We start from the raw sequence: 17,808 nt of genomic DNA on the forward strand, positions 1-17,808 counted from the left end.
TTCCCCCCTCCCCCCCAATATAACATTGTCAACTTCGAAGCGTACATACATAGCTCAAGTAAATGAGAAACTCTCCCCAGGCCAAATTCATAACAACTCTCCTAAATATAATAATCATCTTAAATATTACATTGTAAGTCATTTAGCAAACCATAAATCACTTAAAAACTATCCCCAATCCATTTCCTCACTCTTTTTTTTTTCCCCTAAATAACATAAAATAAATATTTGTTATAAATCACATATGACAAATAGTATTTACTTTCTTCTTAAATTCATAACTTAGACCTCCATTAAACATAAGATTTCTACATCTCACAAAAATTCATATTCCTGAATATTCCTCATTCCCCTCTCCATTCTAATCTTCATGTACTCCATTCTAATCTTCATGTACTCAAATCATCTCTTATCAACTTATAAACCACCCAATTAGTAACTTATTTCATCATATAATTTACTTTTTCATTCATTCATCCTTCACTAATAAAATTTATATCCAGAATTGCAGGAACATCACCACAGCGCCTAAAATAAATAGAAAGTTAATATATTCTTTCATTTTCATGCTATACTTAATATCTTACTTATTATATTTATTATTTATCTACTTATAACTTTATCCCCCCTACTTTTTTTTTTTCTTTTTTCTTAAACAAGTTAATCCATTTATTATGATACTTCAGGCTCATACCACCATGGAAGTTCATAATATGATACATAACTAAACCACTCTATATCAACACTTGAACCTAACTCCAAGCATTGCTTATGTTATATAAATATTATAGCAGTCCAGCAACCTATTCCAAAGCGCAGCAGGTCTTAACATTCTATTTTAAGCTTCACCTATCCATTTCAATGCAGTAGCTCATCCAATTTTCTGGAAGCCGTCTTCAGGTTCTTCTTATGCTAAGCTGCTTCATCCATACAACTCTATTAAAATCATGTGTAGCACCAAACTTTAAATCTAGGCAAAGGTCAGATGTGAAATATAAATCAAAGTGAGGATCCAGCTGTATCATACAAGCGATCCTCATCAGTCTTAGCACTTCACATCATATCTCACTTTCTTTTCCATATTGTCAAATCATTCACTATCTTCCATATTTGTTCAACTTTTTAAACTTCCGCTGACCCTTTGCCATATAAACATTAACTAAAAATATGTTATTTTTCCATATCTCTGACATTCCATCACAACACTGCAGCAAGCCTCCCTCATGGCTGGTCACATGACCTAGTCAGAATGTTGAGTTCTTTTCAAAAGTTAACTGCATCGAATCCTTGCTGGAAAACATATTCTTCTTATCCATTTCCTCCATTTATAAACTTTTAAAAGTTCTCAGTTTAATAATAAAATGATCAAAAACAAAAATCAAATAAACAAGAAATCAGCATCTAACTAATTTTCAAGAGTCCATAGATAAATCAAACTGATCCAAAAATTTTTTCAATTTAGCTGCCTCCTCAAAATTATATGTTTTGTTTTCATAGGTCACTCTCATAATTGCTGGATATACCAATCCATACCTTGCCCCCAAAGCTCTTAATCTAGGTCTCAAATCCAGAAGCTGCTTTCTTTTATAAGCGGTGGCTTTTGCAAAGTCCAGAACTATGAAAACTTTTGAATCCTGGCATTTAAGATTTTTATTATCTTTAGCTAGCTTCATAATTTCTGCCACCTGCTGATATTGTAATAACTTGAAAATAATTGGACGGGGACCCTTTTGACTGCTTGATTTCCTCATTGGGATCCGGTGTGCCCTTTCTATTTCTAATGGGAAAGGACTCTTCAACGGCAAGATTTTTGAAATAAAGGACATCACAAATTTTATAGGATCTTCCTGTTCAACCCCTTCAGGCACCCCGATCAGACGTAAATTATTTCGCCTTTCTCGGTTTGACAGATCCTCCAGATCCCTTTTTAAAGCCTCTATTTCTTTATGATCCTTTTTGCATTCCCTCAAGTCTGCTTCAGATTTTTCAGCGCGCTTTTCCAACTGTTCAATTTTAAAATCAGCCGCCTGCATTCTTTTATTCAAACTTTCCACTTCCTCTTTAACCTCTTTTATGTTCTTAGCGCTTTCCAATACAATTTCTTTAATTTTCTGTAATTCATTCATCAGATCTTTGCTTTCTATTTCCTCTGATGGCAACGGGACCATTGATGGGGAGATCGAATCTAATTTTGATCTTTTCACACTCCCCCCGTTTAAATTCGCCGTATTATTTTTACCATGCTTACCCGAAGCCATTCTCACTCTAGATTTCCACTTTCCACCCGACTTACGTAAGTTTTGACTGCTTTATTTTAACAAAATTGGCCTTTCACTGCAGGAGCCACTCACTCACCCGACCATCCCCGTATGCCGCGAATCACGCCCCCTAAATGAACTTAAAAACTAAGATTCAGCAAGTTTCATGCAAAAGTGATTTTCATAAGAAAGTACAAACTAGCCGGACTGGTACTTTTCACATTTTTTTTAAAGAAATTAAGATAACTAAGATTTCAGGCTGGTTTCATTTAAATTTAACATAAACATACCTTGGTTGGTTAAATCTAGCTACAGAGCAGACATATAGTCTGAGGGTAGTTTTATAAACCATTTTCGTGCAAAAAAGGATGATTTATTTAGGTGGAATATGACAATTTTTTTTTTTTAAATTTAGGAGCCAGGGCCTGAAACCTCCCCCAACTCCATCTCAACCCCACTTCCTGATCTCCATTGAAGTGATGGGGGGTCAGGGGGATCTGCGGTTTACTTAAACTCTTCTATGACCTTATTTACCAAGGCTGTTTTCCTATGCAATGTTAAAGAGAAACTAAATTTTAGTAAAATCATGCCCTTAAATGCACCCCTAAGTAAACAGCTAGTAGCCCCCTTTCCTAAACTTGTCATAACAGTTTCTCTTTTAGCCAATTCTTCCCTACCAGTCTTCCTCCACTATCCCACCATCTCCCTCCTCCCTTATATCGACTGATCCACACCTCCCCCGCCCCCCCCTAGCGTGGCCTTCACTACCCAAAGAGCCAATCAGCCTCCCTTCATCCCCCCAGCAAGGCAATCAGCCTCCATCTCCACCCTCAATTCTATATTACTGCTACCTGATTCAGGGAAAAAATGTTCAATTTAATTTGGCCTATTGAATTGCTTTTTCGATTAGATTTGATTCACTTTTCCCGCCATCAGGCATTTTTTTTCAAACGGCCTAGCAGGTTTATTTTTGTAGCCTCTTCAACCACCCCAGCCCCCTTTGCCTGTTCTAACTCCACACCAGTGCTGTGGTGTAAACAAAACAAAAAAGACTTTTCCTCTCTCAATTAAAGAGCAAGCTTGAGCAAGGACCTAATACCAGCTCTGGAAGGAACCACATTTCAAATCTGATATATTGTAATCACAAAACAGAAAATAAAATTGTTTTTTTCTACCTTTTGTTGTCTGGTTATTTTATTATTCAAATCTTGTTGGTCCCAGGCTCTAGTTTCTGTTTGTCTTCTGTTAATTCACTCACCAGGGTCTCCTGCCCATTTGATGCTTTCTTCTTTTTTCGTGCTCACCATTCATCTTCCATCTCTGCACCTTCCCTTCCACTGCCATATCCAACATGTCTGTTTATTTTCCACTCTACCATCTCTCGCTCTTTGTCTTGTGCCCTGTGTCAAACCTCTCTAATTCCCCTCCATGTAGCATCTTTTCCTTCTTCCCTTCCATTATCATGTGCAATATTTTTCTCTTCCTGCCCTCCACCCTATGTCCAACATTTCTCCCTCTCTCTTCTCCATGCATGTATCTCCCTTCATCTCCTGTATCCCAAGTCCAACAATTCTTCCTTTCTTCTCTCTCCCTCCATATGCAGCAGTTTTCCATTCCATCCCTCCCTGTCATCTCCCTGTGCAGCACTTCCCAAGCAACCATCCCCTTTTTTGAGACCTCAACTTTTGAGCCTCCTAAAGCAGCAACGGTGGTAGTTATTCAAGTTTATTAGGATTTTATATACCGCCTATCAAGGTTATCTAAGCGGTTTACAATCAGGTACTCAAGCATTTTCCCTACCTGCCCCGGTGGGCTCACAATCTATCTAACGTATCTGAGGCTATGGAGAACTGAGTGACTTGCCCAGGGTCACAAGGAGCAGCACGGGGTTTGAACCCACAACCCCAGGGTGCCGAGGCTGTAGCTCCAACCACTGTGCCACACACTCCTCCACGACAGGCAGTGAACAGGCTGCTCATAACCTGCCCACCTGGGCTTCCCTCTGCTGCATCATCAGTGATGCCATCAGCAACAGCAGAGGGAACTTGGGGTAGGCCAGGAGCAGCATGTTCACTGCCTGTCTCTGCCCGCTGGCCTCCGCCACCGATGCTTTATGAGACCCGGACGTGTCATTAGACTGAATGACTCACTAAATTGGCAAATCCAATTTTTTGTGAAAATGAATCGATTCAAAACGTGAATTGGACAGCACTATTCTATACCCCAGCAAGACAGTCAGCTGCCAATCTTAGTCCAACTAGGCAGATATCCTTTCTCCTTCTCTTCCTCCCCTGCTAGGCTGAGCTACCATAGGTGAATATTTTAATCCCTTTCCTTACTGCTATGGCTGCTGCCAGGTACTGAAACGTTCTCCTTTGCACACCATGTGGCTCTATGCAAGTCCTAGTTATGATGTAGAGAAACTTGTGCAGGTCTCATGAGATGCAAGATCAGTGCTAGAATTCCTGCATTCCATGGCTCAGACTTATTCAAAGCTATGTAGTAGTGCAAGGAGAGGAAATTCCTGTATTGGTGGCTTTTGCAGCACTCTTTAAAAAATAAAAACCAAACAAAAACACAAAACTCACCACACATTTAAAAATGGGCACCAAATTCCCAGGGTATCAAAGAGTTTAGTTACCATGACAGCCTGGGGCTTGGGATTCATCAATCCCTAAAATTAAGTCACACCTAAATAAATAAAGTTTGTGAGATGTTCAGGATATAGATTCAGCAGTTGCCATTTACACATGTATTTTATATTGTTTGCATGTTTATTTACTCTTGTTTGAGAAGGCATAATATGAGTACCTTTAATCAAGCCACAATTTCTGCAGGATTCATGCTAGTATTTTATAAAGAGACACTCTATGCTAAAATATGTCCCTTCCTGCCCTATTCACTTAGATGGCTGTTACAAAGTTACTTCCTTATGATACAACAGTTAAAACACTCCTGACTCATAATACTAACAGATCTGGGACTCCTCGAGTGCCACAAGCCAGTTGAAATACCTAGATGGAGTATCAAAGATATGCATCTGCACACAACTGAGGCAGAACAGTATATCCTTAAGGGACACTATTTCGACACGAGCAACTTTCCAATCACACATTCTAAACGATGAAAACAAACACGGTAAAGTAAGCACAACATTTAACATACTAAATTGTAAACTATAAAAGATAACCATTCACCCATAAAACAGGTCTTGTAAGAGGTAGGTAAACATTTGAAAAACAAATTTGCATTTTAATTTTTGTGTTACCTCTGTCTCCTTGTCTTACTGCTGAAATGACATCACAACACCTTTTTGAATGTACATGATAGGCCACTATAAACAAAAACAAAGCAAACTGTCCACCATATAGATATTTCAACAGCTAACAAGAAGTCCCTGGTGAACTATAAAATAAAAGAAAAATCAAGACAGCTGCTTTATAGGACCATAGAACAGAAAGAAAAAATCTGATTTATAGATATCCTATGACCCCTTAAATTCCTTTTTTCTGCTGAAAACATGTGACCTACTGAGCAGTCTCCATTTCAAGGACTCTAGAGGAACTTACAAGTAGGTTAATGGTAAGTGTGTGTTCTCATGCTTAAATTTATATTGCTTCTAAACTAAAGGATTATATGTCGGTGTTCTTACCTCTGGTTTGTCGGGCAGGGGCTCATTCTGCAGTAGTTTCAGTGCTTTAGCTGCTGCATCATGCTTTGCAGCCTGCCTTGTCCTTCCTTTTCCATGAAACAGCTGTCCCCCAATAGACAGTTCAACTTGATAAAGTACTGGTCCAACGGGAAATGGGTAAAAATATCTGAAATTAAAGTCACGTATGTGTTTATCAATTATTAAAAGCACCAAAATAAACACACATCCACTGAAGCGTCAATTCAGTCACATGTGCCAATATAATTTAAAGTTAATAACATTTAGCCTGATTGCCAATTCCCCTATTAGAGGGCATACAATTTCATAGTGTACACAAAACACTTGATTTTTATTTTTTTATCCATCAGCACTAGGGAATTTATTCTGCAGTTTTTATAAAGCCAATTTCATTTCTACAAATCTATGAGCCTTTCTTACCAGTGTTAATTTTCTCTCCTCCTTGGCATTATCACCTATTACAATCATAGTACAGTAGTACCTTGGATTACGAGTATAATCCATTCCAGGAGCATGCTCGTAATCCAAAATGCTCGTTTATCAAAGCGAGTTTCCCCATAGGAAATAATGGAAACTCGCTTTGATGCGTTCCCCCCCCCCGAGAACCGGCATTGCTTCCATCGAAGGCCCCCCCCTGCGATCAGGCCCCCCCCGCCTCAAACCGGCACCCCCCCGCCACGATCCGACCCCCCCCCCCGACACAATTGGGCACCCCCCCGCCGCTTCTTACCCTCATCTGGGAACTCTAGAAGATCGGCCTCCTCATCTGCTGGGCCTTGAGCATCTGAGCATGCTCAAGGCCTGCGAGTTCACGTTCAGAACGAGAACTCGCAGGCCTTGAGCATGCTCAGATGCTCAAGGCCCAGCAGACGAGGGCCGATCTTCAAGAGTGCCCAGATGAGAGTAAGAAGCGGCGGGGGGGGGGGGTCGGATCGTGTCGGGGGGGGGGGGTGCCCAATCGTGTCGGGGGGAGGGGGGTCGGATTGTGGCGGAGGGGTGCAGGTTCGAGGCAGGGGGGGTGCCGGATCGCAGGGGGGGGTGCTCGTAAATTGAGCTATGCTCGGTTTCCGAGGCACCGATTTTGCAAATGTTTTGCTCGTCTTGCAAAACACTCGCAAACCAGTGCACTCGTAAACCGAGGTACTACTGTACTTAGCCACCTCAAGTCTGGTGATTAAAGTGTTTCTGTTGTGATGGACTGTGCTTTTATCCTCTCTTCCAATGGAGCTATGTCTCCAAGGCATCGCAGTCCCGTCCAGCCTACGACAGTGTACGGATCAAGCATAGGAAAGCAAATCCAGGCTTCCTGCAAGGCAGTGTATTGTCACAATTGCTGGAGTTAGGGCTGCATGCTACATAATTGTGATTAATGCAGTGATTAACACATTAATAATTAATCAAGTGCAGCCTTTTTCCCTGCTTTCCTCTGCTACCCTCCTGTACTCAATCTTGGCTTACTGCCCCCACACCGGCACTCAGTTTACCTTTGCAAGCTACAAAGCCAGTGGCAGCCCTAATGAAAAACTACCTGTGGACTTCCCTACAGTCAGTGGCAGCCCTAATGAAAAACTACCTGTGGACTTCCACCAGGCCTTTCCCTCTGACTTGGCCCACTCTCCCTTCTGATGTAACCTCTGTTTTCAGAAGGGTGGAGGGCCGAGTCAGAGGGAAAAGCCCAGTGCAGACCACAAAAAGCCTTTTAGTTGCTTGCAAAGGTAAGCCGTGTGCTGATGTGGGGGCAGCAAGCCGTGATCGGGTACAGGAGAGATACCGGGTGCTGATGCAGGGGTAGTAGTCGATTCCGGGTGGGACAGATGCTAGACCAGCAGAGGGAAGAGAGAGGGAACCAATATATGGACTTGGGGGGTAGAAAGGAGTCAAAAGGATTGTTGTTGCTTTGACAGCATCCAAGATTACAATTTTCTGCTGTCTTGCTCAAGGATGTTGCCGATTAGAGGATCTAGATGCAGAGGCAGAAAGTTATTTGCATCTACTTGTCGTATTGTAGTAATACGAACGTCTAGAAGTTCCTATCTTCTAGAAGTGGAAGAAGATTGCTTTGACAAGCTTGTAATAGTATCTGCAGCCTCTTCAATCTTACCTTTAAAAAAGTTGTCATCTCTACAAGGAACATCCGAGAAGTATTCCTGAACTGAATGTTCTAAATCTAAACTGAATGTGCAAAGCTATTGATATGGCTGATGTGCAGGAAGAGAGGTAAAAAAAAAAAATTGAATATGCCTCTGGCGAGAAACTTTTGAGCAGTTAAATTTTGCTCTAGTTTCTGGAAGTCAGAAAGTTTGTCTGGAAAGAAAAATTCTTCAAAGGATATCAGTTGCTTTATTAAAGATTTTAAATAAACGGATGTGTAGAATTAGTTGACCATGATTCTACTGTTAAGCATGGAAGCTTGGGACATCTGTCTACCAAAGGAATCTAGGCCTAGATGAACTAAAGTTAGCGATAGTTGCTAAACCAGTTTGGGCTCCTTTAGCGATAATCGCATTTGCCAGCCCGATGCACAAAACAGCTCACCACATGTTTTTCCCATTGATCGCCTATTTTCCTATCGGGCAATGAAAATTAGCTAGTTAATATTAAAACCCCATGCAAACTACCAGAGCAATTGATGCACTAACAACGCTTGATGATGCACATAAAAAAGCAATATAAAAAAAGTGACTGGTCAAGACCAGTCACTTACCTGTCTTACTGGCACTTTTTTTTAAATGGGCAGATACTGTACATGTATTACACATGCACAATATCTGCCCCATTAAAAGAAAAAAAAAAAGCATCCCCCCTCCCTGATGAACTGGCACCTGGGACCGACATCCCCCACACCAGCAAAAATGCCCACTCCCTCCTGCCTTGCCAACACCCTTCCCACACCAGCAAAAATTGGCAAGAAAGATGCCCACAACCTCCTACTTTGCCAACACTCCCCCACGAGTGAGAAAAAAAAAAGGAAAAGAGTCTTCACAGGTAATAATCACATAGAGCAAAAGAGCCTAAGATGTCAAAATTAAAACTAAAGTTTATTCAAAACAACAAAATCAAGCTAATTCACTGCCGTGTCAGAAGCCCGGAGTGCAAGCGAGAGATATTCAGAAATATGGACAGATTTCTGCATGTCAGAGGAGGGATGTGTGGGCTGGACCAGAATATTTGATTCCTGATGCAGGCACCTTGCCAAAACAAGGCCATTTTGAGTCTTGTTTCTCCAGTTGTTTTTTTTTATATTTATAGTATAGTTGATCCCTATTCCATGTACTTTGATAAATAAACTTTTCCGACATCCTTGTTGCCATAGGACAGCAGCACCCTGTGAATAAACTGTAAAATTCATCCGTTGAAATCTGCTGATAGTGAAATCTAACGGCAAGATGTATCGTACTTGTTTCAATATTCTTGCCAAAACAACGTTTGAGTATTTCTTCAAACCACCCCAGCCTTATCTGCTCCAGGTCAGAGGCAATACATACACACAGGGGCAACATAAATATTAACATACATATGCAAAGGAATCGTTTCCAACCCCAAGAGCCACGCTCCACTTGCATTTCTCATTTGTTACACTGTACTATATTTTGGCTTCAAATATAAATGCTACTGTAATATAGCTAATAATTTATGACCTATTTTACACTTAAACTGGACTATTTAGCATCTTTTCAAAAGACTGATAATATCTGATACAGTACATACCGTGGAGGATACGCACCACCTCTCATATTATAATTGTATGTTGATCGCATCCCTGTGTATGGATCAATAGGTTTATATAAGGGTTTCTTGCCAAGCTTCATGCAAAGTGCATTTAACTCCACTGTAGGTGTTACACTATCTGCAAACAGACATAGTTGGTTACTTTAACATTTGACATGGTTACAGAACAGCCTTCAATAACAGCATTTCAATGAATAAAGATTATTTCACAGTACTTTACAGCAGGTGTCTGAGTGAACTTTCAGATTTTTTCTTAGTGATTCATACCCTATTAAAATATTAGTGCATCAGCACATGAATATATAGCACTAAAAAAGTTCCCAAGGATATTATCTGGAAGAGGCAAAACTGGCAGAGCAGCTTACTTAGAGAAAGCGGAATAACTGTCTCATGGTTAGAGCACCAGGCTCTGAACCAAGAAAGTCACAGCTTAAAATCTTACTGATGCTCCCTGTGACCAATCACTTCAGGTACAGACTTATGCCCTTATCTATAACCTGTAGTAACGTGAGTTACACCATATTTAACAAACCCCGTTATTTTCTAAGGTTGCATGGAATGTTAAAATGCCTTATACTAAGTTCTCTGAGGCAGGGAAATACCTAATGCACTTGAATGCGAATCATTGCAAAGACTAGGGGACACTCAAAGTTACAGGGAAATACTTTTAAAACCAATAGGAGGAAATATTTTTTCACTTAGAGAATAATTAAGTTCTGGAACGCGTTGCCAGTGGATCTGGTAAGAGTGGATAGCATAGCTAGTTTTAAGAAGGGTTTGGACAATTTCCTGGAGGAAAAGTCCATAGTCTGTTATTGAGAAAGACATGGGGGAAGCCACTGCTTGCCATGGATCAGTAGCATGGAATGTTGCTACTCTTTGGGTTTTGGCCAGGTACTAGAGACCTGGATTGGCCACCGTGAGAACGGGCTACTGGGCTTGATGGACCTTTGCTCTGACCCAGTAAGGCTATTCTTATGTTCTTATCTCTCCATAGTTGCTTCTCGGTCATGGGTCCCAAATTGTGGAATGCTCTGCCTGAACATATATGTGTATATATATAGGATGATTGGTCCAAAAAGGTGCTCAAACTAGCGATGTCATGGTACTTATCTTGACACTCCTCAGTTGCTTGATGGTTCTCCAGATAATAAATCTCCCTGTAGTTGTTCCTGGCCGTATTTGCCTGGCGGCGAAACACGCACCAGGAACAACTACAGGGAGAATTATTATCTGGAGAACCATCAAGCAACTGAGGAGTGCCGAGATACCATGAAATCGCTAGTTTGAGCACCTTTTGGTTTGGTGGATTTCAATTTTGTATTATATAGTTTAAAATTTATCACAGAAACACTTTTTAGTGGGTTCACTATTGTTTAAAAGCACTAGATGTAAGCCTATGATGGTGCTAAAGTGGCTTGAGAAATAGCCCTTTTCACATTGTATAAGCAAGGAACTCGGGTTCCCCGAGACCGACAGCTTTTACTTTTGCACTGAGGTTACATTACATTACATTAGAGATACAAACATTTTTTTTAAAGTTTCAAATGTGGCTTTTAGCCTCAAAGAAATTGTACAAACTTGTAACCCACCACTTCCAAAATGGAATAGAGGGAAACTTATAATTGCTTATCCTCAGAGAGGCATACAGTACTTTTGAAGAAAGGCAAACAAGGTGCGCTATGATAAAAATGTTAAATACTCTGTGGCATTTGAAAGGAAGCTCTGGAATGAGGAGGCATAGGATGAAGATGCAAGGTGGCTGACTCAGGAATAACCTTAAGAAATACTTTTGCACAGAAAGGGTGATGAAATCATGAAATGGCCTCCAAGTGGAGATGGCAGAGACAAAAACTATCTGAATTCAAGAAAGCTAGGGACAAGTACATTGGATATGCAAGGGAATAAAGGGAGAGTAAGTGGCGTGGATGTGTAGACTGGACAGGCCATATGGTCTGTTTCTATATTTACTAAATGGTTTGAATGTTTTGTGTAACTTTATTATCTGTATTTACATTATAAATATTTATAAATGCTGAATGCTGTTTTATGTCATACCATTATAAATTTCCCAAACACCTATTTCAGATTTGTACTTATGTGTATAGAAACTGTCCTACTACTACAGGTATTCTTTATTCACTCTATTGTCACTGTTAGATGTTTCTACGCCGTATTTCTTTCACTTCCTATTTCTAGAATTCACTCCCTGGTCCCATCTGTTATTATGTATGTAAACTTGTACCCATTCTGGGCTCTTCTGGGAGGATGGGCTAGAAAATCGAATAAATTAATAAAATAAAATGTGGTCCTATAGAACAGGAAAATGCAGGTTCTGAAAGCCTACTTTTTTGAAGCTGCATTTAGGTCCCAACCCAACCAACTTGTATAGCACCCAGTCCTGCTAGTCATTCCCTCCATACTCCACCATCCTACCCGCCGCATCATTCCCCCTCTAATTACCTGAGCAGCGTATACAGATTCTCCCTTTTGTCTTGTGTGTGTCTTATAATTAGACTGTAAGCTCTATTAGGCAGGGACTGTCTTTTGCCTGATTGTACAGCACTGTGTGTGTCTGGTAGCCTATAGAAATAATAAACTGCTGTTGATCTAAGTAAGATTACACCAGTCCATTTCTGTGAAAGCTAAAACATGATATGCCATACAGCACAGTTACTTACCGTAACAGGTGTTATCCAGGGACAGCAGGCAGATATTCTTAACGTATGGGTGACGTCACCGACGGAGCCCCGGTACGGACCTTTTTAACTAGAAAGTTCTAGTTGGCCGCACCGCGCATGCGCGAGTGCCTTCCCGCCCGACGGAGGAGTGCGTGGTCTCCAGTTAGGATAAGCCAGCTAAGAAGCCAACCCGGGGAGGTGGGTGGGTCGTAAGAATATCTGCCTGCTGTCCCTGGATAACACCTGTTACGGTAAGTAACTGTGCTTTATCCCAGGACAAGCAGGCAGCATATTCTTAACGTATGGGTGAGCTCTAAGCTAACAGAGAGGGAGGAGGGATGGTTGGCCATTAGGAAAATAAATTTTGTAACACAGATTGACCAAAGTGCCCATCCCGTCTGGAGAAGGCATCCAGACAGTAGTGAGTAGTGAATGTGTGAACTGAAGACCAAGTGGCCGCCCTGCAGATTTCCTCAATGGGCGTGGAACGGAGGAAAGCCACAGAGGCAGCCATAGCCCTGACTTTATGGGCCGTGACAGCTCCTTCCAGTGACAGGCCGGCCCGAGCATAACAGAACGCAATACGGGCAGCAAGCCAATTGGACAGCGTTCGTTTAGATACAGGGTGACCCCGACGGTTAGGATCGAAGGTCAGAAAGAGTTGAGGAGAGGAGCGGTGAGCCCTGGTACGGTCAAGGTAGTACGCCAGGGCACGCTTACAATCCAGCGTGTGCAGAGCCTGTTCCCCAGGATGAGAATGTGGTTTTGGGAAGAAGACAGGTAACACGATGGACTGGTTGAGGTGAAAGGCTGAAACCACCTTAGGAAGGAATTTTGGATGGGTACGCAGAACCACCTTGTCGTGGTGAAAGACAGTGAACGGTGGATCGGCGACCAGTGCATGTAGCTCACTAACCCTCCTGGCAGAGGTGATGGCAATGAGGAAAAGCACCTTCCATGTGAGAAGTTTGAGCGAGGTAGTAGCAAGAGGCTCAAAGGGGGGTTTCATGAAGGCTGACAAAACCACATTGAGGTCCCAGACGACCGGGGGAGGCTGAAGAGGTGGTTTGATATTGAAGAGGACTCTCATGAACCGGGAAACCAGAGGATGAGCCGTGAGGGGTTTTCCAAGGATAGGCTCGTGAAAAGCAGTGATAGCGCTGAGGTGGACTCTGATCGAGGTAGACTTGAGACCAGCGTTAGACAGAGAGAGCAAATAGTCCAGTACAGTCTCCACCACCAATGAGGTGGGATTGTGATGATGCAGGAGGCACCAAGAGGAGAACCGGGTCCATTTCTGATGGTAACATTGGAGTGTGGAGGGTTTCCTGGAGGCCTCCAAAATGCGACGGACAGGCTGAGACAGGTTTCCTGGAGAGGTCAGCCCGAGAGAAACCAAGCTGTCAGGTGGAGGGAAGACAGATTGGGATGTAGCAGAGACTGACGTTGCTGCGTAAGCAGAGATGGAAATACAGGAAGAGGAATGGGCTCCCTGGAGCTGAGTTGGAGTAGGAGGGAGAACCAGTGTTGCCTGGGCCACCGAGGGGCGATGAGAATCATGGTGGCTCTGTCCTTGCGGAGTTTGAACAGGGTCCGCAACATCAAAGGAAGTGGAGGGAAGGCATAGAGGAACCGATCCGTCCAGTCGAGTAGGAATGCATCCGGGGCCAGACGATGTGGAGAGAAGAGTCTGGAGCAGAACTGGGGCAGCTGATGGTTGTGAGGAGCTGCAAATAGGTCCACCTGCGGGGTGCCCCAGCGAGCAAAGATGGAGTGGAGAGTGGGAGGATCCAGGGTCCACTCGTGAGGCTGAAGGATGCGGCTGAGCTGGTCGGCCAGGGAGTTCTGTTCGCCCTGGATATAGACCGCTTTGAGGTAAAGATTGTGGTCTGTGGCCCAGGTCCAAATTCGGAGGGCCTCCTGACAAAGGGGACGAGATCCGGTGCCGCCTTGCTTGTTGATGTAGTACATGGCGACCTGGTTGTCCGTGCACAGGAGAAGAACCTGAGGATAGAGAAGGTGCTGGAAGGCCTTGAGAGCATAAAACATGGCTCTGAGTTCCAGGAAATTGATATGATGTTGACGCTCCTGAGGGGTCCAGAGTCCCTGGGTGCGTAAATCCCCTATGTGAGCTCCCCATGCATAGGGGGAGGCATCTGTGGTGATGATCATGGAATGAGGGGGTGGATGCAAAAGGAGGCCCCTGGAAAGATTTGAGGAGTTCAACCACCATTGAAGAGATCGCTGAAGAGACGATGTCACAGAGATGGGATGAGAAAGAGGATCCCTGGTCTGTGACCATTGGTTGGCGAGGGTCCATTGCGGTATCCTCAGATGGAGTCGCGCCAGAGGAACTACATGGACTGTCGAGGCCATGTGACCCAGAAGAATCATCATCTGGCGAGCAGGGATGGATGGTTGTAGGAGCACCTGTCGACAGAGGTGAAGTAGTGTCCGGTGCCGGTCGGCCGGAAGGAACGCTCTCATGAGGTTGGTATCGAGGAGTGCTCCGATGAACTGAAGGCGCTGCGTGGGAAGCAGATGCGACTTGGGATAATTGATCTCGAACCCCAAGAGATGGAGGAAAGATATGGTGTGGTGAGTTGATTGCAGCACAAGTGGTGAGGTTGTTGCTTTCACCAACCAATCGTCCAAGTAGGGGAACACTTGAAGGTTGTGGGACCTGAGACAGGCTGCTACCACAATCAGGCACTTGGTGAACACCCTGGGTGATGATGCGAGACCAAAGGGTAGCACTTTGTACTGATAGTGGTGATTCAGTATCTGGAATCGGAGGTAGCGACGTGAAGCCTGATGGATTGGGATGTGAGTGTAGGCCTCCTTGAGGTCCAGGGAACATAGCCAGTCGTGTTGAGACAGAAGAGGATAAAGTGTGGCAAGGGAGAGCATCCTGAATTTTTCCTTGACCAAACACTTGTTGAGGTTCCTGAGATCGAGGATAGGACGAAGATCCCCTGTTTTCTTGGGTACCAAGAAGTAGCGGGAGTAAAATCCCTGACCTCTTTGGTCTGGTGGAACTTCTTCGATGGCATTGAGAAGGAGGAGGGATTGGACCTCCCTGAGGAGGAGAGGAGTTTGGGAGGAGTGAGAAGCAGACTCTACGGGAGGATGGTCTGGAGGAAGAGTCTGAAATCTTAGTGAGTATCCGTGACGGATGATGTTTAGAACCCACAGGTCTGATGTGATGGCCTCCCAGCGTCGTAGAAAGATGGTGAGGCGGCCCCCGATAGGTTGAGGCAGAGGCAGCGAGGGTTGGAGACTGGCTATGCCCTGGAGAAAGGAGTCAAAAGGGCTGAGGAGGCTTAGTTTGAGGGAGAGGCTTAGCTGTCTGGTGAGATTGCGAGCGAGCCTGAGAGTGTTGTTGTTGTTGGCGAGGCCGACGAGATTGCTGTTGAGAAGGATTCAGTGGCCTAGCAGAAAAGCGACGTTGGTAAGAAGACTGAGGTCTGTATGGTCGTGTCGGCGGAGTCTTCTTTTTAGGCTTAATGAGGGTGTCCCATCTCGTCTCATGAGCCGAAAGTTTTTGTGTGGTGGTATCTAGAGACTCCCCAAAAAGTTCATCACCAAGACAGGGCGCGTTGGCAAGGCGGTCTTGGTGGTTGACATCCAGGTCAGATACTCTCAGCCAGGCAAGGCGTCGCATGGCAATTGCCAGAGCAGAGGCACGGGAGGAGAGCTCGAAGGAGTCATAGATTGAGCGTACCATGAACTTCCTAAGTTGAAGGAGGGTGGAAATTTGTTGCTGAAACAATGGGACCTTGCGTTCAGGGATGTACTTTTGCAGAGCAGAAAGTTGTTGTACCAGATATTTCATATAAAAAGAAAAATGAAATGAGTAATTGTTGGCTCTGCTAGCCAGCATGGCATTCTGGTATAGGCGCTTTCCAAATTTATCCATCGTTTTACCCTCTCTGCCAGGAGGGGTGGAGGCATAGACACTGGAACCATGAGATTTTTTGAGAGTGGATTCTACCAGGAGGCTCTCATGTGGCAACTGGGGTTTATCAAATCCCGGGATAGGGATGACCCGGTATAAACTGTCCAGTTTCTTAGGGGCACCTGGAACAGTAAGGGGGTTCTCCAAGTTCTTATAAAACGTCTCCCGCAGAATATCATGGACGGGGAGTTTGAGAAATTCCTTGGGGGGTTGGTCGAAGTCCAAGGCTTCTAGAAAGGCCTGGGACTTCTTGGAGTCGGACTCAAGTGGGATGGAAAGAGCCCCAGACATCTCCCGAAGGAATTTTGTAAATGAGGACTGCTCGGGTTTGGAGGTGGATTCAGCCATGGAGGGTTCCTCATCAGTGGAAGAGGCATCCTCCTCGGTACCGAGTGGGGATTGCTCCCATAAGTCAGGGTCCCTGATGGCCGGCTCAGCATGGCGGGTTTTAGAAAGGGACTTGCCAGATCTCATGGATACGGTGCCAGGGGATGAAGACCGGTGCCGATCTCCGTCCCGGGAGGAGTGGTGTCGATCCCGGTCCCGAGACGATCGATGTCGATCTTGGGGTCGGGATGGGTCCTCCGCCGTGCAGGTCTGTAGTGTAGGCTGTGCCGATAAGACCGGCATCGAAGTGTTCATCGGTACCGAGGGGGTGGCCACTGGCGTAGTGGTGCGAGGCTCGGGCCGGACCGGTACCGGAAGGAGCGGTGCCAGCAGGGTTGGAAGCAGTTCCTGAAGCTGGTGTTGGAGTTGTTCCTGTAATTTAGTCTGGAGGATGGCCGAGATACGGTCCTCCAATGGGGGCACCGGTACCGTTTTACTTTTCTTCGGTACCATAGGTGCCGCTCTACGCTCCGGTGATGAGGAGGCCGATGAAGAGGCACTCACCGTTATCGGAGCGGAGCGCTTACGGGACTTGCGGGACGTCGGAAGGACCGGTGTCACCGCCGTGGCTGGAGGGCGCTCGAGGGAAGTGGAAGGCTTCTTAGCCGGCTTACCTGGCGCCATCGACCCCGCAGAAGGATCAGGTGGTGTCGATGTTGACGGTGCCGATTTCGGCGGTGCCGTCGACGTCGGGGTCGAATCCATAGCAGAACCGGTGCCGAAGAGGAGATTCTGCTGAATTTGTCTATTTTTAAGTGTGCGTTTTTGAAGAGTCGCGCAGCGGGTGCAGGTGTCAGCCCGATGTTCCGGACCCAAGCACTGTAGGCACCAGTTGTGTGGGTCCGAAAGGGAAATCGGGCGTGCACACCGCTGGCACTTCTTAAAACCCGGCTGAGGGGGCATGAAGGGAAATACGGCCTCAGCGAAATCAAAGCCGGAGGCTTGTATGATGGCAACAGGCCCCGCTGGGGCCTGTTGAAAAATAAAGGAAAAAATAAAGGTTTTTTTTTTTTTTTTTTAGATTAGAAAGAAAACAGAAAACCCGAAGGAAAAAAGCAGAAAAAAATCAGAATAACGCGAGCGGGAAGGCAAAAAAGGAGTGTTCAACAGCCGTTGAATACCACA

At 44.4% G+C, this 17,808-nt stretch overlaps 1 protein-coding gene across 1 annotated transcript in view; it reads right to left on the reverse strand.

Moving 5' to 3' along the window:
- STAU1 (staufen double-stranded RNA binding protein 1) overlaps positions 1-17,808 on the reverse strand; it is a 97,275-nt gene that overhangs the window by 51,190 nt on the left and 28,277 nt on the right. The window contains 2 exon segments of the mRNA XM_033963573.1: positions 5,911-6,076; positions 9,637-9,775. Of these exon segments, the coding sequence (XP_033819464.1) occupies positions 5,911-6,076; positions 9,637-9,775 (305 nt within the window).

This window comes from Geotrypetes seraphini, chromosome 11, assembly GCF_902459505.1.
Source record: "Geotrypetes seraphini chromosome 11, aGeoSer1.1, whole genome shotgun sequence".
Lineage (NCBI taxonomy): Eukaryota > Metazoa > Chordata > Amphibia > Gymnophiona > Dermophiidae > Geotrypetes > Geotrypetes seraphini.